This window comes from Oncorhynchus kisutch, linkage group LG15, assembly GCF_002021735.2.
Source record: "Oncorhynchus kisutch isolate 150728-3 linkage group LG15, Okis_V2, whole genome shotgun sequence".
Classification (NCBI taxonomy): domain Eukaryota; kingdom Metazoa; phylum Chordata; class Actinopteri; order Salmoniformes; family Salmonidae; genus Oncorhynchus; species Oncorhynchus kisutch.
In genome coordinates this window covers 22,600,462-22,626,015 of record NC_034188.2, presented here as the reverse complement: position 1 = coordinate 22,626,015, position 25,554 = coordinate 22,600,462, and the positions used below count along the sequence as shown (strand labels likewise).

Genomic DNA, 25,554 nt, shown 5'->3' with positions numbered 1-25,554 from the left:
GGCGACAGAGAGAGAGAGAGAGAGTGTGAAAGAGAGAGAGAGAAGAGAAGGGGGGGTGGCGACAAGAGAGAGAGAGAGAGAGAAGGGGGACAGAGAGAGAGAGAGAGAGAGAGGGAAAGAAGAGGGTGCAGAAGAAGGGGGTGACAGAGAGAGAGCGAGAGAGAGAGAGAGAGAGAGGGTGACAGAGAGAGAGCGAGAGAGAGAGAGAGAGAGAGAGAGAGAGAGAGGGGGAGAGAGGGATAGAGGGCGACAGAGGGAGACAGACAAAGTAGCAATAGTTATAGTAGGTAGCAGTAGTGCTATTACAGGTAGAAATGTTACTGGTGGTAATGGAGCAGTAGAGATATTACAGGTAGAAATGCCACTGGTGGTAATGGTAGTAGTAGAGATATAACAGGTAGAAATATTACAGGTGGTAATGGAGCAGTATAGATATTACAGGTAGAAATGCTACTGGTGGTAATGGAGCAGTATAGATATTACAGGTAGAAATATTACAGGTGGTAATGGAGCAGTATAGATATAACAGGTAGAAATATTACAGGTGGTAATGGAGCAGTATAGATATTACAGGTAGAAATGCTACTGGTGGTAATGGAGCAGTAGAGATATTACAGGTAGAAATGCTACTGGTGGTAATGATAGTAGTAGGGATAGTTGTAGTATTAGTGTTAATAATAGTAGCTTGTTATATTATTGTCCCTATTATTTATTATATTTTTTATAACTATTTACTGTTATCATTCTATTGTTGTTATTTCTGTTCTTATTTCTAGCGTTGTGGATTAGGGTCAACCAGGGCTGAGATGGCATTGATTTGAATGAGCATTGCTCAGAAAGGCACATAACTAATTTAACACACTACACAAACAGAGAGAGGCTTTTGCCTTTGACAAAATGTGACAACAGGAGCGGGATATTCGAGCACTCTATGGATGTTTTCATACATATTTTCATGTACTTGGTTAGTGTTTTTGTGGAGAAGCTCTCTCCCCACAGTCTGACCGTGGCGTATGCGCAGAGCTAGAGAGCGGTGCAGTAAACAGCCTCCTAGGCAGCCAGGAAGCAAACATCTGAGAAGCGCAGGCACCATCTGCACAGGCGGCTGCAGCTGTGCTCGCTGACTGCTGTGGCGCTCAGGACATTACCCTCAGCTGCACCAACAATTTAATCAAAGATTACTAAAGAAGTGACACCATGGAAATGAAGAGAATCTTCAGAGGTTTCACATGCCTAAGGTGTGGTACAACAACCTCAAAAACACTCAAAACTATTTTAGGAAAGAATAGATCATCAACAGAGTTACAATATCATCTCTGGAAATGGATAAACTCAATATCCGGTATAACAGGAAATTAAGCTGCCATGGCTTGGAGCAATTCCTCATATCTGTTAAACTAAACTAGGATGAGGGGGGGGGGGGTTGACATTTGGAAAACTTCCAGCGTTCCAGTATGCGGTCTAAAGAAAGACTGGCACCATCTCTGTATTGAGGCCGATCTTGACAGACATCTAATTAACAAGTACTTGATGGGTAACTTAAAATGTATGGGGTTCATGAACCGACGTTAAAAAAAGATTAAATTAGATTCAACCTTATCTCCAATTTGCGCACAGGTTAATTACCTTCCCTGCCTTTTGGGCTATTTCAACAGTACGACTACTCAGATGAACAAAATTAAGATTCATTACCATGGTTTATATCTTGGTACAGAGCGGGCCACTTTTAATTCTGGCATGTCACTGTAGTATCATAATTACAAGGTAGAGAGGAGACCAGGGCATAAACTCAGAATACCTATAGGGGTGCAACGGATGGAGGGCAAGTGATTTTATTGGCTAACAGTAGTTGATTGACAGCGCTCATCAGGTCTGACCACTGCATGGTTCTAGAAGCTTCTGTCTTCTATTACAGACTGGTATATCCAGTCTGAGGGTTTAGAAGCTTCTGTCCTCCATTACTGACTGGTATATCCAGTCTGAGGGTTTTAGAAGCTTCTGTCCTCCATTACTGACTGGTATATCCAGTCTGAGGGTTTAGAAGCTTCTGTCCTCCATTATTGACTGGTATGTCCCATCTATGAGGGTTCAAAAGCTTCTGTCCTCGATTACTGACTGGTATATCCAGTCTGAGGATTTAGAAGCTTCTGTCCTCCATTACTGACTGGTATATCCAGTCTGAGGGTTTTAGAAGCTTCTGTCCTCCATTACTGACTGGTATATCCAGTCTGAGGGTTTAGAAGCTTCTGTCCTCCATTACTGACTGGTATGTCCCATCTATGAGGGTTCTAGAAGCTTCTGCCCTCCATTACTGACTGGTATATCCAGTCTATGAGGGTTCTAGAATCTTCTGTCCTCCATTACTGACTGGTGTATCCAGTCTGAGGGTTCTAGAAGCTTCTGTCCTCCATTACTGACTGGTATATCCAGTCTGAGGGTTTATAAGCTTCTGTCCTCCATTATTGACTGGTATATACAGTCTATGAGGGTTCTAGAAGCTTCTGTCCTCCATTATTGACTGGTATGTCCCATCTATGAGGGTTCTAGAAGCTTCTGTCCTCGATTACTGACTGGTATATCCAGTCTATGAGTGCAAGGTAAAAGTGGTGCAAAAAAACGGGTCAACAAACTTAACTTAAGGGCAAATCCCCTTCGATTAAAGGTGTGAAAATATAGAGGGATGGTCAGACTGCACTTATGGGATACAACAAGTAAGTAGTGAGAAACTCCTCGACCTCAGGTTGACTCCACAGAGACTACTGTATGGAAATGTGTGTCTGAATTAAAGGTCTGACAGTGGAAGAGAAAGGAGAGAGAGGGCACCGTATGCAGCCCTGTAGAAATGAACCTTGTAAATATCCTAACTCCAAAGAGGGGCAGATGTAGCCAATAATTCCCTGTAGCAATCTGGAATTAAGACTCCGTAACTATTCTGTGTTGTCTGAAGTTCATAGGTGACATTCTGAACGTGTTGAGTCAAGGACTTAGTTCAAAGACTAAAGAATTAGTTCAAAGACTCTGAATACATAATCTTCATTTTCACATTGGTGTTCCTGAGTGGCGCAGTGGTCGAAGAGGGTAGGGTAGCCTAGTGGTTAGAGTGTTGGACTAGTAACCGGAAGGTTGCAAGTTCATAATCCCCGAGCTGACAAGGTACAAATCTGTCGTTCTGCCCCTGAACAGGCAGTTAACCCACTGTTCCTAGGCCGTCATTGAAAATAAGAATTAGTTCTTAACTGACTTGCCTAGTTAAATAAAGGTTAAAAAAATATATAATAAAAAAATAAATATCAGTGCAAAAGGTGTCACTGCACCCATAGGGCGGTGCACATTTGGCCCAGCGTCGTCCGGGTTTCGCAGTCATTGTAAATAAGAAATTGTTCTTAACTGACTTGCCTAGTTAATTACATTTTTTTTAGGGGTCTGACAGGGATTTCAATTGAATAAAAATCTAATTTCACTCAGTATCCTTTGGTTTGGAAGAGATTTTTGCTGCATTCGTTTTCAAAAACTTAGATATGGCCCCTACCTAAGCTAACAATTCTAAATCAATGTTGCATAAACTGTGACGTTATACTGGTGTTCCATACCAATATATTACTGTTGTCAGATTAAAGAATAATCCATCATGTCTGATGGGAATAGAAAAGGACACAAACCCTTAACTAAAATAATTAGGTCAGAAGTTCATTCAAAGGGTTTATGCCACAAATTATTAATTGTTCATGTCAGACATGATCTATGGAAAGAACATTTGTGGTTGCAACACTTTATCGGAGACTGCTCCATCAAGGCCATATCTGTCCAAACAGAACAAACATGACCATTTCCTCTAAAGTAGACAGTCACTCCTGAACACCAATGCTCTTAAAGCGCAAAGACAACCAAACCACACACTGACAACCCTGGAGGTCATACATGACGCTAGCTGTGCATAACTGATTAGTTGGTGACTTGGCGTAGTCTTAGTGAGATGTACAAGTATTGTCAAAGATTCAATGTCCAAAAATACACAACTGACTGATAGTGATTAATTCAAACCTATAGGTAAAATATGGGTTAGTTACAACAGTACTAGTTAAAAAAAGGTTTTGGGGATTTACCACACACTTTAAACGTCGGTATGATATTTCTGATCTTCAGTATGTTGCCTGTGGGTACTGTACGTGTCATGCTGTCTCCTCAGAGCTCACAGAAAGGTCATTAACATGAGGCCTTAAGCAGTGTGCTGAATCTCACTTCACACGAATAGCTGGATAAGCCTGCCAGACTCCACATTAACATGTGTATTGGTCCAGCCCTTCTACATACCCATATATAATTGTACCCTATTGTCAGAGAACACCAAATGAGTCTGAATAAACGGTAAAAAGGGTATTTTACGAGTTTAGTGCCACATCTGAGTTTAGTGCCACATCCTACAAATGCAAGGAAAAGGGTATCATGTAACTTCAATAAGGGGTTTATTTATGACACAGCTAAGCACAAAGAGCCTCTTCTGCAGCTTTCAACATCAAAAACGGTCTGCATTTGCATTTTAAAAGAACACCTGTGATAGGCATAAATGTGTTCTGAAACAAACCATACAAATAGCTTGACATTTTCACTTAGCTTGTCGTCCTTTCAAAGGGAGCTGTTGGAGCGGCACAATCGACTGCTGTACTGCACTGGCCTGTCAGGTGGATGGGTCACCTGCTCCACCCTGCACTGTGCCGTGATGTAGCTAACCCAGCTCCCCATACCGCTCTGTGTGTTAATACAGAGAGGCTGCCTGTATCTGGTGCTCAGGCTGCGCCACAGGGTTACCTTTGACCCCAGGACCAGCCCATGTCCAGTACCCATTCCCTGGGCACCATGCCATTTATCTAATACCCACCAACTCTGAAATAGTGCACAAAAAGTTGATTGCTCTCGCCCAGGGTGACAGACAGGTCATTTAATTCCATTATATGTCCTGTGTTCTTTTCAGTCAAAGGATATAGAAAGATTTGGGAGAGATTTACTTGCAGCTGAGAGACCTGGGGGAGGGTGAGTGATCCTGGTGATGAGCTTGACTAGCCATTAAGGCCTCCTGCAACGCAAACTGACTGATAGAGAAGTGGTGTGTGTGTGTGTGTGTGTGTGTGTGTGTGTGTGTGTGTGTGTGTGTGTGTGTGTGTGTGTGTGTGTGTGTGTGTGTGTGTGTGTGTGTGTGTGGTGGGTTGAAGGGGATAAACTGATGTGGGAGGAGGGTCCGATTCAAACATCTGTCAAAGAGGTTGATGGTGCTAACCCCCATTAAAAGCATTACACTAAAGGATAAATGTAAATAAACAAATGCTAACCATATTCATAAACACCATAGTAACACATCATGCAGGACGTAACAAGGTAGAGACAGTGGAACTAAATCTGAAGATAGTACTTTACACACTGTATCATAGCAATTAAAGACAGCTGGGAACTTCAACATATCTGGCACAGAGGTGATTTTCATGAGTTAATTTCCCACATGTCAATGACTGTGATAGAAGAGCTAGCTATTTCCCATCCATACACAATACACACTGCCTCCTCCGCACTCTAGATGAGTGGCTGTATACTTAGCAGGCAGCGCACGCAACATGAAAGGACTTGGAAGGTTGGACTTCTTTACGCATCCCTCATAGAGCTCTCATGGCTGCTCTCTGTGCTGCAGAGGAGAGAAGCCCCTGTCACGGCATCACAAGTCATTAAAACACTAATTAGCTGCCTTTCTTCTTCTATTACTGGCCATCCGACTGGTGCATCTGTAAACAGCAGACACAGAGAGAGCCTGGCGATGTGCTCTAGCAACCAGGAGAAAAACATACATATACGATACTGAATAATGATGTTTTTCAGATGGTAACAGGGTAATTAGTCTTTATCAAGGCTTTGAAGACAGTGGCTTAATTATGGACGAAAGAGAACGTACAGTAGGTCTGACTGACACGACAAATGAGGTTCATTACAATGCTAGGTTGAGGTTCACACTCTTTATATGACTGAGAGAGATAATACATTTTAATTGAATTGCTGAAAGTCATTATGGACTATGGTCATGGCCAGTAACCTATGTGCTCTATCCTTTTGTATTTGAATTGATTATGGATCCTCATTAGCTGCTACCAAAGCTGCAGCTACTCTTCCTGGTGTCCAGCAAAATTAAGTTTATAAAACTTTAAAAACATACAATACATTCACAGATTCCATAACACACAGTGTGCCCTCAGGCCCCTACTCCACAACAAACACATATCTACAGTACTAAATCCATGTGTATGCATAGTGCGTATGTTATCGTGTGTGTGTGAGTGTGTGTGTGTGTGTATGCATGTGTCTGTGCCAATGTTTTTGTTGCTTCACAGTCCCCGCTGTTCCATAAGGTGTTTTTTAATATTTTAAAAATATATATAATTTTACTGCTTGCATCAGTTACTTGATGTGGAATAGAGTTCAATGTAGTCATGGCTCTATGTAGTACTGTGTGCCTCCTATAGTCTGTTCTGGACTTGGGGACTGTGAAGAGACCTCTTGTGGCATGTCTTGTGGGGGGGTACCCCATGGGTATCCAAGCTGTGTGCCAGTAGTTTCGACAAACAGCTCAGTGCATTCAACATGTCAATACCTCTCATAAATAAAAGTAGTGATGAAGTCAATCTCTCCTCCACTTTCAGCCAGGAGAGATTGACATGCATATTATTAATATTAGCTCTCTGTGTACATCCAAGGGACAGCCGTGGTGCCCTGTTCTGAGCCAATTGCAATTTTCCTAAGTCCTTTTTTGTGGCACTCGACCACACGACTGAACAGTAGTCAAGGTGTGACAAAACTAGGGCCTGTAGGATCTGCCCTGTTGATAGTATTATTAAGAAGGCACAGACTCGCTTTATTATAGACAGACTTCTCCCCATCTTAGCTACTACTGCATAAATATGTTTTGACCATGACAGTTTACAATCTAGGGTTACTCCAAGCAGTTTAGTCATCTCAACTTGCTCAATTTCCACAAGATTTATTACAAGATTTAGTTGACGTTTAGGGTTTAGTGAGTGTTTTGTTCCAAATACAATGGTTTTAGTTTTAGAAATATTTAGGGCTAACCTATTCCTTGCCACCCACTCTGAAACAAACAGCAGCTCTTTGTTGAGTGTTGCAGTCATTTCAGTCACTGTAGTAGCTGACTGGTATAGTGTTGAGTCATCCACATACATATACACTCTGGCTTTACTCAAAGTCAGTGGCATGTCGTGAGTAAAACATTTTTTAAAGCAAGGGGCCTAAACAGCTACCCTGGGGAATTCCTGATTCTAACTGGATTATATTTGAGAGGCTTCCATTAAAGAACACCCTCTGTGTTCTGTTAGATAAGTAACTCTTTATCCACATTATAGCAGGGGGTGTAAAGCCATAACATACGTTTTTCCAGCAGCAGACTATGATCGATTATGTTCTCTTTTATCCTTCTACCTCTTTCCCAACTGTATTTAATTTATTTATTTATTTTGCTCCTTTGCACCCCATTATTTTTATTTCTCCTTTGCACATTCTTCCATTGCAAAACTACCATTCCAGTGTTTTACTTGCTATATTGTATTTACTTTGCCACCATGGCCTTTTTTGCCTTTACCTCCCTTCTCACCTCATTTGCTCACATTGTATATAGACTTGTTTATACTGTATTATTGACTGTATGTTTGTTTTACTCCATGTGTAACTCTGTGTCGTTGTATCTGTCGAACTGCTTTGCTTTATCTTGGCCAGGTCGCAATTGTAAATGAGAACTTGTTCTCAACTTGCCTACCTGGTTAAATAAAGGTAAAATAAATAAATAAATAAATGTTAAAAGCTGCACTGAAGTCTAACAAGACAGCGCCCACAATCATATTATCATCAATTTCTCTCAGCCAATCATCAGTTGTGTAAGTGCTGTGCTTGTTGAGTGTCCTTCCCTATAAGCATGCTGAAACTATGTTGGCAATTTGTTTACCGTGAAATAGCATTGTATCTGGTCAAACACAATTTTTCCAGAAGTTTACTAAGGGTTGGTAACAGGCTGATTGGTTGGCTATTTGAGCCAGTAAAGGGAGCTTAACTATTCTTGGGTAGCGGAATGACTTTAGGTTCCCTCCAGGCCTGAGTGCACACGCTCTCTATTAGGCTTAAATTGAAGATGTGGCAAATAGGAGTTGCAATATCGTCTGGTATTATCCTCAGTAATTTTCCATCCAGATTGTCAGACCCCGGTGGCTTGTCATTGTTGATAGACAACAATAGTTTTTTCACCTCTTCCACACTGACATTGTGGAAATCAAAAATACAATTCTTGTCTTTCATAATTTGGTCCGATATACTTGGATGTGTAGTGTCAGTGTTTGTTGCTGGCATGTCATCCCCAAGTTTGCTTATCTTGCCAATGAAAATGTCATTAAAATAGTTTGCAATATCAGTGGGCTTTGTGATGAATATATATATTTTTATACAGTATATAAATATATATTTCACCTTTATTTAACCAGGTAGGCTAGTTGAGAACAAGTTAAAGCAAAGCAGTGCGACACAAACAACAACACAGAGTTACACATGGAATAAACAAGCGTACAGTCAATAACACAATAGAAAAAAAATAAAGTCTATATACAGTGTGTGCAAATAGGGTGGGGAGGTAAGACAATAAATAGGCCATAATAGTGAAGTAATTACAATTTAGCAAAGTAACACTGGAGTGATAGATGAGCAGATGATGATGTGCAAGTAGATATACTGGTGTGCAAAAGAGCAGAAAAGTAAATAAAAACAATATGGGGATGAGGTAGGTAGATTGGGTGGGCTATTGACAGATGGCCTATGTACAGCTGCAGCGATCGGTTAGCTGCTCAGATAACAGATTTTTAAATTTAGTGAGGGAAATGTAAGTCTCAAGCTTCAGCGATTTTTGCAATTCATTTCAGTCATTTGCAGCAGAGAACAGGAAGGAAAGGCGGACCAAAGAGGTGTTGGCTTTGGGGATGACCAGTGAGATATACCTGCTGGAGCGAGTGCTACGGGTGGGTGTTGTTATCGTGACCAGTGAGCTAAAATAAGGCGGAGCTTTACTTAGCATAGACTTATAGATGACCTGGAGCCAGTGGGTCTGGCAACGAATACATAACGAGGGCCAGCCGACTAGATATACAGGTCACAGTGGTGTGGGTGGTATAAGGGGCTTTGGTGACAAAACGGATGGCACTGTGATAGACTGCATCCAGTTTGCTGAGTAGAGTATTGGAAGCTATTTTGTATATGACATCACCGAAGTCGAGGATCGGTAGGATAGTTTTAGCTTAGTCAGTTTTACGAGGGTATGTTTGGCGACATGAGTGAAGAAGGCTTTGTTGCAAAATAGGAAGCCAATACTAGATTTAATTTTGGATTGGAGATGCTTAATTTGAGTCTGGAAGGAGAGTTTACAGTCTAGCCAGACACCTAGGTATTTGTAGTTGTCCACATAAGTCAGAACCGTCCAGAGTAGTGATGCTAGTCGGGCGGGCAGGTGCAGACAGCAAACGGTTGAAAAGCATGCTTTTGGTTTTACTAGCGTTTAAGAGCAGTTGGAGGGCACGGAAGGAGTGTTGTATGGCATTTTAGCTCGTTTGGAGGTGTATACAGAATGGTGTCGTCTGAGTAGAGGTGGATCAGGGAATCACCCGCAGCAAGAGGGACAACACTGATATATACAGAGAAAAGAGTCGGCCCGAGAATTGAACCCTGTGGTACCCCCATAGAAAATGAAAGAGGTCCGGACAACAGGCCCTCCGATTTGACACACTGAACTCTATCTGAGAAGTAGTCAACAAACAGGTCACTGACCATCTCGAATCCCACCGTACCTTCTCCGCTGTGCAATCTGGTTTCCGAGCCGGTCATGGGTGCACCTCAGCCACACTCAAGGTACTCAACGATATCATAACCGCCATCGATAAAAGACAGTACTGTGCAGCCGTCTTTATCGACCTTGCCAAGGCTTTCGACTCTGTCAATCACCATATTCTTATCGGCAGACTCAGGAGCCTCGGTTTTTCGGATGACTGCCTTGCCTGGTTCACCAATTACTTTGCAGACAGAGTTCAGTGCGTCAAATCGGAGGGCATGCTGTCTGGTCCTCTGGCAGTCTCTATGGGGGTGCCACAGGGTTCAATTCTCGGGCCGACTCTTTTCTCTGTGTATATCAATGATGTTGCTCTTGCTGCGGGCGATTCCCTGATCCACCTCTACGCAGACGACACCATTCTATATACTTTCGGCCCGTCTTTGGACACTGTGCTATCTAACCTCCAAACAAGCTTCAATGCCATACAACACTCCTTCCGTGGCCTCCAACTGCTCTTAAACGCTAGTAAAACCAAATGCATGCTTTTCAACCGGTCGCTGCCTGCACCCGCATGCCCGACTAGCATCACCACCCTGGATGGTTCCGACCTAGAATATGTGGACGTCTATAAGTACCTAGGTGTCTGGCTAGACTGCAAACTCTTCTTCCAGACTCAAATCAAACATCTCCAATCGAAAATCAAATCAAGAGTCGGCTTTCTATTCCGCAACAAAGCCTCCTTCACTCACGCCGCCAAGCTTACCCTAGTAAAACTGACTATCCTACCGATCCTCGACTTCGGCGATGTCATCTACAAAATGGCTTCCAACACTCTACTCAGCAAACTGGATGCAGTTTATCACAGTGCCATCCGTTTTGTCACTAAAGCACCTTATACCACCCACCACTGCGACTTGTATGCTCTAGTCGGCTGGCCCTCGCTACATATTCGTCGCCAGACCCACTGGCTCCAGGTCATCTACAAGTCCATGCTAGGTAAAGCTCCGCCTTATCTCAGCTCACTGGTCACGATGGCAACACCCATCCGTAGCACGCGCTCCAGCAGGTGTATCTCACTGATCATCCCTAAAGCCAACACCTCATTTGGCCGCCTTTCGTTCCAGTACTCTGCTGCCTGTGACTGGAACGAATTGCAAAAATCGCTGAAGTTGGAGACTTTTATCTCCCTCACCAACTTCAAACATCAGCTATCTGAGCAGCTAACCGATCGCTGCAGCTGTACATAGTCTATTGGTAAATAGCCCACCCTTTTTCACGTACCTCATACCCATACTGTTATTATTTATTTACTTTTCTGCTCTTTTGCACACCAATATCTCTACCTGTACATGACCATCTGATCATTCATCACTCCAGTGTTAATCTGCAAAATTGTAATTATTTGCCTACCTCCTCATGCCTTCTGCACACATTGTATATAGACTCCCCCTTTGTTTTCTACTGTGTTATTGACTTGTTAATTGTTTACTCCATGTGTAACTCTTTGTTGTCTGCTCACACTGCTATGCTTTATCTTGGCCAGGTCGCAGTTGCAAATGAGAACTTGTTCTCAACTAGCCTACCTGGTTAAATAAAGGTTAAATAAATAAAAAATAAATAAAAAAAGTTGGTGAACCAGGCGAGGCAGTCATTTGAGAAACCAAGGCTATTGAGTCTGCCGATAAGAATACGGTGATTGACAGAGTCGAAAGCCTTGGCCAGGTCGATGAAGACGGCTGCACAGTACTGTCTTCTATCCATGTCAGTTATGATATCGTTTTGTACCTTGAGCGTGGCTGAGGTGCACCAATGACCAGCTCGGAAACCGGATTGCACAGCGGAGAAGGTACGGTGGGATTCAAAATGGTCAGTGATCTGTTTGTTCACTTGGCTTTTGAAGACTTCAGAAAGGCAGGGCAGGATGGATATAGGTCTGTAACACTTTGGGTCTAGAATGTCACCCCCTTTGAAGAGGGGGGTGACAGCGGCAGCTTTCCAATCTTTAGGGATCTCGGACAATATGAAAGAGAGGTTAAACAGACCGGTAATAGGGGTTGCAACAATGGCACCGTATATTTTTAGAAAGAGAGTGTCCAGATTGTCTATCCCAGCTAATTTGTACGGGTCCAGGTTTTGCAGCTCTTTCAGAACATCTGCTATCTGGATTTGGGTGAAGGAGAAGCTTTGGAGGCTTGTGCAAATAGCTGTGGGGGGTACGGAGCTGTTGGCCGATGTTGGGGTACCCAGGAGGAAAGCATGGCCAGCTCGATTATCGTGGATTTATCGGTGGTGACAGTGTTACCTAGCCTCAGTGCAGTTGGTAGCTGGGAGGAGGTGCTCTTATTCTCTATGGACTTTACAGTGTCCCAAAACTTTTTGGAGTTAGAGCTACAGGATGCAAATTTCTGTTTGAAAAAGCTAGCCTTTGCTTTCCTGACTGACTGAGTGTATTGGTTCCTGACTTCCCTGAAAAGTTGCATATTGCGGGGACAATTTGATGCTAGTGCAGTCCGCCACATTATGTTTTGTGCTGGTCGAGGGCAGTTAGGTCTGCCCTCAAGGGCTATATCTGTTCTTAGTTCTACATTTTTTGAAAGGGGCATGCTTATTTAAGATGTTGAGGACATTACTTTTAAAGAACAACCAGGCATCCTCGACTGATGGGATGAGGTCAAAATCCTTCCAGGATACCCCGGCCAGGTCGATTAGAAAGGCCTGCTCGCAGAAGTGTTTTAGGGAGCGTTTGACAGTGATGAGGGGTGGTCGTTTGACCGCGGACCCATAGCGGATGCAGGCAATGAAGCAGTGATCGCTGAGATCCTGATTGAAAACACCAGAGGTGTATTATTTAGGGTTGTACCTGGTGGTTTCCATGATAATTTGTGTGAGATTGAGGGCATCTAGTTTAGATTGTAGGAAGGCAGTGTTAAGCATATCCCAGTTTAGGTTACCTAACAGAACGAACTCTGAAAATAGATGGGGGGCAATCAATTCACATATGGTGTCTAGGGCACAGCTGGGAGCTGAGGGGGTCTATAACAGGCGGCAACAGTGAGAGACTTATTTCTGGTTAGATTAGGCTATCTCTGAAGTAGATTGCAACTCCTCACCCTTTGGTAGTTCTATCTTGACGGAAAATGTTATAGTTGGGTATGGAAATCTCCCCCAAAAAATGTTAAGCCAGGATTCAGACACGGCAAAGACATCAGGGTTGGCTGAGTGTGCTAAAGCAGTGAGTAAAACAAACTTACGGAGGAGGCTTCTGATGTTAACATGCATGAAACCAAGATTCAGGGCATAATGCACAGACAGGGGTATGGTGGGGTGCGGGTATAGTGGAGGTAAACCCAGGCAGTGATCTCTGGACGCGCTAGTTATGCTGGGTTAGGTCACCGCATGTGTCGGAGGTGGGACAAAGGAGGTATCTGAGGCATGTTGAGTGGGACTAGGGGCTCTGCAGTAAACTAAAACAATGATAACTATCCTAAACAACAGTATACAAGGCATATTGACATCTGAGAGAGACATAAAGCGAGGCATAAAGCAATCACAGGTGTTGATTGGGGGAGCTAGCTAAGACAACAACGGGTAAGACAACAACAGCTAATCAGCTAAAACAACAACAGGTAAAATGGCGATGAATGGGCAGAGAGGGTCGGTTAACTACACACAGGGCCTGAGTTCGAGCCTGGGGCCGATAGATAAACAAAAAAAATAACAAAACGGAGTACCGTGATTAATGAACAGTCCAGCATGCATCAGCTATGTAGCCAAGTGATCATAGGGTCCACTGAACAGCAATAGATGGAACAAGGAAGCCGTGGGCTAGTCGTTACTACGCTAGCATGTGGGAGACACAGCGTTTAAAGTTAGCAGGCCGGGGTTAGTAGAAGCGTCTCCTCCGACATCCTGCAAAGGCCGGTTGAGGGCACAGCGGATGGAGTTCCGTCGGCAGACCAGTCGTGGTGGTACGGCGGGGCGCCATGTCAACAAAAGGTCCGGGCCAGATGGCAAAAGAGGTATTGTAGTTGTAGTAATTTTGTTTGCTTGCCAGGAGATGCGCCTGGCTTACGGCTAACAGGTGCTAGCTTCGGGGCAGGGGCATTAGCCACTATATCCACTCGGTAGCAGCTAGCTAGCAGCGATGATCCGATGCAAAGGTCAAAGCTTACCATCTGAATGAGCCATCTGATTCAATGAATGAAGGAGCCGAGTTAGCTTTTTTCCATTACATTTTTTTTAAGGTGCCCCAAAGCTTTTTACTATCATTCCTTATATAATGTATCTTTGTTTCATAGTGCAGTTAATTTTGACTTTGATTTAGTTTAGTCACATGATTTATTAATTTGCAATATGTTTGCCAATCAGTTGGGCTGTCAGACTTAATTGCCATACCTTTTGCCTCATCCCTCTCAAGCATACAATTTTTCAATTCCTCATCAATCCAAGGGGATTTAACAGTTTTTACAGTCATTTTCTTAATGGGTGCGTGCTTATTAGTAACTGGAATAAGTAGTTTCGTAAATTTGTCAAGTGCAGCGTCTGTTTGCTCCTCATTACACACCACAGACCAGCAAATATAATTTACATCATCAGCATATGAATCACAACAAAACTTCTTGTATGACCTCTTATACACTATATTAGGCCCAGCCTTTGGAACTTTGGTTTTCCTAGATATGGCTATTATATTGTGATCACTACATCCTATGGATTTGGACACTGCTTTAAAGCAAACATCTGCAGCATTATCAAAGATGTGATCAATACATGTTGATGATTTAATTCCTGTGCTGTTTGTAACTACCCTGGTAGGTTGACTGACAACCTGATCCAGGTTGCAGGCACTGGTTACAGTTAGAATGAGTGGGCAGCTTGATGATAGCCAGTCAATATTTAAATCACACAGAAAATATACTTCTCTGTTGATATCACATACATTATCAAGCATTTCACACATTATCCAGATACTGACCATTAGCACTTGGTCTATAGCAGCTTCACACAAGAATGGGCTTTAGGTGAGGCAGATAAACCTATAGCCATATTACTTCAACAGTATTTAACATTAAATCGTCTCTAAGTTTTACAGGAATGTGGTTCTGAATATAGACCGCAACACCACCTCCGTTGGCATTTATGTATTTTCGGTAGATTTTATAACCATGTATTGCTACCGCTGTATCAAAGGTATTATCTAAGTGAGTTTCAGAGATTGTTAGAATATGAATGTCATCTGTTACAAGCAAATTATTGACTTCATGGACCTTCTTTCTTAGGCTACATACAGTTGAAGTCGGAAGTTTATATACACTTAGGTTGGAGTCATTAAAACTCGTTTTTCAACCACTCCACAAATTTATTGTTAACAAACTGTAGTTTTGGTAAGTCGGTTAGGACAACTACTTTGTGCATGACACAAGTAATTTTTCCAACAATTGATTACAGACAGATTATTTCACTTATAATTCACTGTATCACAATTCCAGTGGGTCAAAAGTTTACATACACTAAGTTGACTGTGCCTTTAAACAGCTTGGAAAATTCCAGAAAATTATCTCATGGCTTTAGAAGCTTCTGATAGGCTAATTGATATAATTTGAGTCAATTGGAGGTGTACCTGTGAATGTATTTCAAGGCCTCCCTTCAAACTCTGACATCAACTTTGACATCATGGGAAATCAAAATAAATCAGCCAAGTTCCAAATGCCTGAAGGTACAACGTTCATCTGTACAAGCAATAGTACGCAAGTATAAACACCATGGGACCACGCAGCCGTCATACCGCTCAGGAAAGAGATGCGTTCTGTCTCCAAGAGATGAACATACTTTGATGTGAAAAGTGCAAATCAATCCCAGAACAACAGCAAAGGACCTTGTGAAGATGCTGGAGGAAACAGGTGTAATATATCCACAGTAAAACGAGTCCTATGTCGACATAACCTGAAAGGCAGCTCAGCAAGGGAGAAGCCACTGCTCCAAAACTGCCATAAACGAACCAGATTACGGTTTGCAACTGCACATGGGGACAAAGATTGTACTTTTTGGAGAAATGTCCTCTGGTCTGATGAAACAAAAATAGAACTGTTTGGCCATAATGACCATCGTTATGTTTGGAGGAAAAAGGGGGATGCTTGCAAGCCGAAGAACACCATCCCAACCGTGAAGCACGGGGGTGGCAGCATCATGTAGTGGGGGTGCTTTGCTGCAGGAGGGACTGGTGCACTTCACAAAATAGATGGCATCATGAGATAGGACAATTATGTGGATATATTAAAGCAACATCTTAAGACATCAGTCAGGAAGTTAAAGCTTGGTCGCAATTGGGTCTTCCAAATGGACAATGACCCCAAGCATACTTCCAAAGTTGTGGCAAAATGTTTTAAGGACAACAAAGTCAAGGTATTGGAGTGGCCATCACGAAGCCCTGACCTCAATCCAATAGAAAATGTGTGGGCAGAACTGAAAAAGTGTGTGTGTGCAAGGAGGCCTACAAATCTGACTCAGTTACACCAGCTCTATCAGGAAGAATGGGCCAAAAATGACCTAACTTATTGTGGGAAGCTTGTGGAAGGCTACCCAAAATGTTTGACCCAAGTTAAACAATTTAAAGGCAATGCTTCCAAATACTAATTGAGTGTACGTAAACTTCTGACCCACTGGGAATGTGATGAAAGAAATAAAAGCTGAAATAAATCATTCTCTCTACTATTATTCTGACATCTCACATTCTTAAAATATAGTGGTGATCCTAACTGACAGTGAATAGAACTGAATAGAATTCAGGAGTAAATGTCCAGAATTGTGAAAAACTGAGTTTAAATGTATTTGGCTAAGGTGTAAACTTCCAACTTCAACAGTATGTTAATATGGGCTATTTCTAGCACTTTTCTGGTTTGCTTGATTGTTTGATTGTTTTTAATACTTTACTGGGAAGCTTATCAGAGGTAGACTTACTCATGTATTTACATTGGTGCTGATAGTGCAGGGTGAGCTGCATGAAGTAGTCGTCATAATGCTGCATCAATGTACATGATCTTAGACTACTAGGAACAGTGGGTTAACTGCATGTTCAGGGGCAGAATGACAGATTTGTACCTTGTCAGCTCGGGGATTTGAACTTGCAACCTTTCAGTTACTAGTCCAATGCTCTAACCACTAGGCTACCCTGTCGCCCCGAATTTGGGGTACATAAATTAAATTACCTACATTGTGTTTGCCAATGCCTCTAAGATCATGTACATTGATGCAGCATTATGACGACTCATTGTTACAATGGTAGGGATTAACTGAGCTGGTCTTGGATCATTTACCAGTCATTGTTTCAACGTTGCCTTGAAATGCGTTGGACAGAATCCAGAAGCCAAGATGATTTGGATGGACTCTGTCATTCCTGTAGAGTATCTTCTATTCCCAGAAAGGTGTCAAAGTTATCAATAAGTGACTCCATTAGAGCTACAGTTGTCTGCTGAATCTTTCACACCCGCAGCCCAACGATGGTACTGGACCTGAAATTATTGGCCGTTTTTTGGAGTCTTTTAATGCTAAAATCAGTTCTTTATAATCTATTTTCAAAAGATCCGAGCTAGTCCTCCTGATGTCGTTTGACCCCACATGGACTATGACAGTGTCAGGTCCCGGAATCTGTGGTAGAACAGTCAGAAGCAGCCTTGTTAGGTCCTGTACTCATGCTCCTTGGTAGCACAGGGTTTTGGCCTTGGGGACCGAGATGTTTCTCACAATGATGAAAGCTGGTGATGTTGAATGGGCCGGTCTCTCAAGCAGCCTCACGGTCTAGTAAGCTCTGAGGATCTGAACTTGAGGTAGAAGCCACCAGAGAGGGAGACAGAGCCCATGACGAAGACGCAGGTACATCCGGATCTGATCTTGAATGGGAAGCCACCAAGGACGAAGCAGCAAAGCTGTTTCTGGTCTGTGTAAGTTCCAGGCTCAACAACTCAACAACTCCAACTCCGACACAGCTGTGAAACTTCCACCAGACCAGAGTGGCGTCCGGTTACTGGGGTGGAAGTAAAAGAAAAATTAGGTGGGTGTGGGTTCCCCAGTAGCTTATGTAGGTTTGCTACTTGCTTGCTAAGAGTATCCATTTCGCTGCTGTAGTCCTCCGCAAGCAGTTGCTACAGTAAAAGTCAGCGCAGTCCACATTGTCCAGGAACAAAGCAAAGTAAACACAGCTCCTGAAATGCTGGAAACATTCAATAACGGACTCCATTTGAGACCGCCGAGCCAGCTAGGCTAGCTGGGCTTTCCAGTCTCTCCCCCTATATGGAATCTGACACGATTCCAGGACAGACAGCAGCGCTCACAGAGCCCCAGGTTTCAAAATAAAATAAAAGTATATAAAAACACTGTCAGCTTTAAAACCGAGGTCTTAAGTTTAGGTTTCAGCGTTCGACAGCATTCAACAACAACAAACATACGTCGCACTCAGATGACGTGCTTTCATTTTAGCAAACTGCCATGTGGAGTTTATCTTTGACATGAGGAATGGGACCTCCTTGGTGTTCCATACACCAGCTTCACAATCTTTAATTATAGAAAGACCAAGACAGCTAAACAATTGAAATATTCCCCCTGCAATTAGAATGATACTGTGATATCCTGTTGGCTATTGTCCATGCCTTGCTGCACAGCAAATTTGAGATCAGAATTTTAACACTCACAGATCCCCTGAAATATCGTTAAACTAACACTTTTCAAAGTAACACCCCTGTGTTGGAGTGTTGGATCCGTAACACCATGGGTGTTGCAAATGTCAACTTAAATTAACACTTTATTAAAGCTGATGATGTTACACTTTTTTTATGTTAGGGAATAACACATGTGGTGTTACAGTATTTTTGTGGGGGGAGGGGCAACATTGTAGGTTGTAAAGACTTATTTGCATATTTCCCAGCATGCCTTTCAAGTGAATGTCACAGATATGGCTGTGTTTGTTTGTGACAGAGACATGGTTGTTGCATTCAATGACTTCTAGTCCTAAAGCCTTTACCAAGTGAATGTGTTTGAATTCAAAGTAAACCCTTAATGACCATATATTGTACATTTCATAAAGCCTTTACTTATGGCCCATTTATCCTCAATTTTGTGGTCTGGAAATCTTGTCTCATGGTCCACATCAGACCTCCAAGTCACAATATGCAAAGCGATTAGTAACTCCTGTCGGATATCCAACAATTACAATAGTTTATCACCCACAACCTGCATTCAGAATGACTGATGGAATGACTACCTAAATCATCTAAACTGGAAGAACCATCTCAGTAACAGCTTTAATAAATTCATCCCCTTACAGATTGGATTAGTTTATAAAAATGTAAGTTATTTATCTTTGTATAGTAATAATAATAATATATGCATCTGTGCATGCAGAAACATGTATATATTAAAACTATTCTAAAAATCTACCTGCAACAAAGCATTCTGGGAAGAATGACAATGAGGCCCCTCCCACGTCTTTTTCACTCAAAAGAGTTAACGTAAATTAACTAACAACACAGCCGAGTAACAACACCACACAGTGTTGATTCCACTGTAATTCAAATAACACTTAATTTATTCAGCGCACGTGGAGTCAATTTCAATCCCACTGGTGTTAACCCCAGTAGAATCACTTTACCTTTAAACCAATATTTTAACACTTGCAAATTTGCTGTGTGCCTTGCTATTGTATACAGAAAATCAGCAGACCTTTCTGAAACAGTCACAAAAAAAGTGACAGCTTTAATTGGCAAGTATATTTTGGGAAACAGAACGACATTAAAATGCAAATGTAGATGTGGGTTTTGGAATGAAACATGCATGATGATCACTGTCTTTGTTCTTCCTTGGCTTGATCATCTTTTTCTACTCATACGTCCTCATACATTTGATATACTACTGTGGCCTACACACATTGTTTGAAACAAATTCAAATATACCACATATGGCAACTTCAAAGTTAAACTGGCATTAAAAGTACATTATCAATTTAACAAATCACTCTCGAATCAGCAATATGCTGGGCCTCAGATTCAGAAAGCCCACTCAAATCAACAAAGCTATGGCTTTATACGGAGCCTTTTATTGTGAGAGTTGTGTCAAAGGAATTTATGATTCTAAATATAGGGTTCTGGTTATACTCTAGCTCCAAGCAGAGGAATGAGCCACTGCTAGAGGCTAACATGGGAATAAACACACTGCAAACACACCCAAAACAATGATCTGAAGGCAAAGCTCATTTTACTGCCATAATAGCCTGTGGTTTATCAATGTTAAGTATTACGTCTTGATTCTGTAGTACTCAGATACACACGGGGGATTCTGTTCCTGTCCTCTCACTCTCTCCCCCTCCCTTCAATTCAGATGCAAAACTGGCTCATTAACATATGTATGAGTCTTGCAACCAACTCTGATGACAATTGATAGTGAGAGAGAGATGTTCCTTCTCAGAGCGCCATCGCTCTGCTGTTACTCATTCTGATTCCCAGCTCTCTGCACTCAACGGGATGATTCCTGTCACTCTGGGGTATTTATATCAAGCATAAATACCCAGACACTGCATTACAGAGACATATTTGATGAAACTGAAGTGCCAAGCAGAAGCAGGAGATGCTGGAGCCATGCTCCGTGCTCTGTGGGAGAACAGAAGCCATCACATAACTGGAATGGCCAACGTGAGGATGACACTGTCCGTTTGTCATCGACCCTGTGATTAGATCAAGGTGAATACGAAGAAATATGGCGTCCAATCAACACCGCTATTTATGATCTGCCATTTTGGGTTATTGCACACCGGACGTCAACACAACCTATATGAGGATTTTCCTTGTGATATGACATTAACGCAAAAACAATATTCCCTTTTGTGATGAATAATGTGCTTTCCTGGAATATCGTGCTAACACTCCCCCCTCTCTCCCTCCCGACCCCTTCACAGTGGATCCATCCAGTCAGAAGCCTGAGTGTAATCTCACAAGTTGTGTCTTAATATGGCCTCTCCTCTCGTCCTCCTCTGCTGAAGGGTCCCTTCACAGCGTGGGGCTGTCCATGGAGAGTAGGCAGATCCACAGACACACAGCATCTCTCTCCTCTCCTCAGTCCTTTATTGTGTCACTCCTCTCAGATGCTCCGGCGGCTAATCAGGCGCCATGGGGATAATAATAGGTCCTTCTCGTGTAAAGGATACGGGGGAGCTGATTTCTATGGAGCTATTAAATCTTCCCTGCACTTAGTGTCTCCTCAGCTAATAAACACTGACAGCTGTGGCCTAATGGTCCAGCCGCCAGAACTCTCCACAGTGCCCGTCGCACAACAATTAATTACCAATTTTGTGAGGCTACAGGTTCTTGTCAGGGAGCCCTTTCCTTTTAAGGGGGCATTGCTGTTTTGCCCATTTGAAGAGAAGCAGTTAAAACCTCATGTTTTATTTGATTAGATGGGGATTGGATGATATTGCGCACGTGAAAAAGGACTTCATTCAATCTGTTAGGTCTCTTGAAACATAAATAAGCATGTTTGCTGAGAATGTCACAATTACATTAACAGACTGGGTATAGTCATGGCTGAATGTTGGTGGTAACAAATCTGTACGTATAATTTTGTTATTAGCGTGCCCAGCTCAGTGTAAATGACCAGTGCCCCAGAGGGAGACTAGATCCTTGAGACCATTACTTCATCTCCTTCAAGCAGCCCATTCCCTGTTCCCTCTCTCGTCTTCATTCACACAAATTGCTTAACATAAAATAGCCTTTTTTTCATATCAAATAGTTAAACTCAATTTAAAAAATCCTTGTACCCATTGCAGAATGTGAAAATAATAACAACATAAATCAAGAGAAGTTGACAATATTGTAGGAGCAAGTAGCATCATTATATTCTAAGTTAACAGGGGATAAATCTCCAGATGCCCAGACACTCAGTAAATCCTGATGCGCACGGATGGAATGTGTGTGACAGAAGGTATGAAATCCATTGTAGGGAGCAGGGGGCTTGCTGGATGATAGAGATTTATGCTGTGTTATACAGACTGCTAACTCTATTAAGTTTAATTGGGTTGGGGCTGCTCGACTCTTCATCCTATCAGAAATATTAATACCAAGCAGAGAAAGGTAACGATTGAGAATGGTAACGCGGTAAGGATATTTATTGTTCCCTACAGAGCCTTCAGACACATGAAAAAGTCACTGTGTTCAATAGGAAGAACTGCAATTTAATGTCCAGGCTGGGTTGTAGCAAGGCATAAGGTCCAGTTTGTGTAGTATCCAGAAAGCTACTATGCATGCTTAGGTAACAGGGTTTTTCTGATACTGGGGAAAAATACACATCATTTAAGAAACAACCTAACAGCCTCTAGCAAGACCACTGAACAGTGAACAGTGAACACTGGGGGTAATTGGTGTTCCAAGTGCCAATCACCCACTAAAACACAACCTTGACTTAAAGTAGACAATTACCATATCTGTAAAGTTAGGCTAACAAAATCCCAAATTAAACGCAGGAAAATGACATGTGAACACTGTACGGGACAATAGAGCGCTCGTCCAACATTCATCTCGGAGCCAGCTGATAAGTGTATTATTTAAATACCAAAAGGTGAAGTAGAAGAAGAGGAAGAAGATTCTCCTTGGCTCTTCAGCTGTCTCCTCCCAGTCTCTGTGTTGATGCATGTGAAATAATGGCCTACAATTTACCCTGACTCGACAGCTTAAATATGCCTTCCTCACACTTGTTTTGTTATTGTCAACTGGCACTGAGCTCCAGAGTAAGATTTGAATAGTGTTTGTATATTTCGCAGGCAGGGCTTTTTGCATGGTTAGTGTTGAAAGCACACTGTAGTATGAATATGTGGTGGGAATGTTCTGGTAAAATGTTTAAAATTGAGTGTAATGTAAACAGATTTCAAATAATTGTGTTGTTTTCTCTGATCCCAGTGGATTTGGGCCCTCCTATTAAAACGGCTACAGTACATTGTGTAAGGAGAATGAGCTGAGCGTTTGGAGAATGAGAGGTTGGTGACGGCCGGGCACCTCCCCCAGGTTAGAACAAGCACATCATTAAATATGGACAGAGGGTCAGGGGAATCCTGCATGCCAGTGTTGCTGCTGTGTTCTGTTCTCTCTGCCTGCCTTATGTATTACACTTTCTATTAGCCCACCGATTTATGTATAGCAAATTCCCCCTAAGGCATATTTGGCTGATTGCAGCACCCCCTTTTAATGGGGTTGACTGAGGCATTGGAATGCAGTGGTGGTGATCACTCGGCTGCTTTACAGTAGAGGACATTCCAACAAACAGAGCTCCAAAACTATATTGACATAGCCATGGTCCTGTATCCCCAGCCAAAAGGCACTGCAGTAAAATGTGTTTTGAAGAAAGCAGGAAGGAGCCCCTGACTGTTGCAGTCTATAATTACACTTGTCTGCTCTATGGAGAGGAGAGAGTTAGCACTGGCCCCATGGGGAAGACTTACCCGGTTGGACATCTATAACACTGGCCTGTCTCTCAGTGGGGAACAGGACCTTTGGGGGTCTGGTTGTGAGGAGAGCTGCAAAAGAACAAAACACACATTGAGAGGAAAGACAGGGGGGAGAAAATAAACATATTGAAGATTACACAGATTCTCTTAATGACTAATGTTGACAAGATCAGTAATCCATGCAAATAGAATAGAGCTATTTCAGTCCCGGCAAAACTCTTCCACAAACATAATTTACAAATATCATTATAGGATATATTGTAATCACTTAGCCTGTGGGAGCCCCAGCAATGAGTTTTATCATTCTAAAACAAGATGATGTCATCTTTAATCTTTTAAAGATTTGAGTGCACGCAAGCACACGCACACACACACACACACACACACAATTTCAGTCTGAGAACATTAGAAGATGTGTAAATTAGAACCACTTTAGATCTCAAGAGACTCAAGAGTATTAGCAGGACAGTTAGCAGAGTATGGAATACAGCAGTGGGCTGAATAATGATGGGCCACTTTGATAATGTAAAAACTCTGTGGATTAATTACATAAAATCATCTAGAGATATGCTCTAAAAACATGTGAGCGCACTGAATTTATTTGATATCCTGGAGTTTAGTTAAGAGCAGTGAAATGTATCCTGTACTTTAGAACATACCCTGACAGATGTACATTATATAAGATACAGTATTTAAAAGCTGGCTGCACCTCATGGTATAGGGTTAGCTGGAGTATCTTTAAGTGAAATATTATGACGTCAAACTATCATGTCTACAGGTTGAGGGAGCATAACACACTCTTGTATTGGTGTATAGGTGACAGAACTGTATTGGTGACAGAACTATAAAGGTGCCAGAACTGTATAGGTGCCAGAACTGTATAGGTGCCAGAACTGTATTGGTGCCAGAACTGTATAGGTAACAGAACTGTATAGGTGACCGAACTATATAGGTGACAGAACTGTATAGGTAAATTGAACTGTATAGATGACAGAACTATATAGGTGACCGAACTGTATAGGTGACAGAACTGTATAGGTGACAGAACTGTGTAGGTGAATTGAACTGTATAGGTGACAGAACTGTATAGGTGACATAATTATATAGGTGACAGAACTGTATAGGTGAATTGAACTGTATAGGTGAATTGAACTGTATAGGTGAATTGAACTGTATAGGTGACAGAACTGTACAGGTGAATTGAACTGTATAGGTGAATTGAACTGTATAGGTGACAGAACTATATAGGTGACAGAACTGTATAGGTGACAGAACTGTATAGGTGACAGAACTATATAGGTGACAGAACTGTATAGGTGACAGAACTGTATAGGTGACAGAACTATAGGTGACAGAACTGTATAGATGACAGAACTGGATAGGTGATAGAACTGTATAGGTGAATTGAACTCTATAGGTGAATTGAACTGTATAGGTGACATAACTATATAGGTGACAGAACTGTATAGGTGACAGAACTGTATAGGTGAATTGAACTGTATAGGTGAATTGAACTGTATAGGTGACAGAACTATATAGGTGACAGAACTGTATAGGTGACAGAACTGTATAGGTGACAGAACTATATAGGTGATAGAACTGTATACGTGAATTGAACTGTATAGGTGAATTGAACTGTATAGGTGACAGAACTATATAGGTGACAGAACTTTATAGGTGAGATAACTATATAGGTGACAGAACTGTATAGGTGACAGGACTGTATAGGTGAATTGAACTGTATAGGTGACAGAACTGTATAGGCGAGATAACTATATAGGTGAGATAACTATATAGGTGACAGAACTGTATAGGTGAATTGAACTGTATAGGTGACAGAACTGTGTAGGTGAATTGAACTGTATAGGTGACAGAACTGTATCGGTGAATTGAACTGTATAGGTGAATTGAACTGTATAGGTGACATAACTGTATAGGTGGCATAACTATATAGGTGACAGAACTGTATAGGTGACAGAACTATATAGGTGACAGAACTATATTGGTGATAGAAATATATAGGCGATTGAACTGTATAGGTGACAGAACTGTGTAGGGGAATTGAACTGTATAGGTGACAGAACTGTATAGGTGACAGAACTGTGTAGGGGAATTGAACTGTATAGGTGACAGAACTGTGTAGGGGAATTGAACTGTATAGGTGACAGAACTGTATAGGTGACAGAACTGTATAGGTGACAGAACTGTATAGGTGACAGAACTATAT

General features: G+C 42.0%; 1 protein-coding gene across 1 annotated transcript in view; it reads right to left on the bottom strand.

Moving 5' to 3' along the window:
• Window positions 1-25,554, bottom strand: part of LOC109905940 (X-linked interleukin-1 receptor accessory protein-like 2) — a 444,323-nt gene that overhangs the window by 83,947 nt on the left and 334,822 nt on the right. The window contains exon 6 of the mRNA XM_031789841.1: window positions 23,322-23,396. Within this exon, the coding sequence (XP_031645701.1) occupies window positions 23,322-23,396 (75 nt within the window). The remainder of the gene's footprint in view (window positions 1-23,321; window positions 23,397-25,554) is intronic.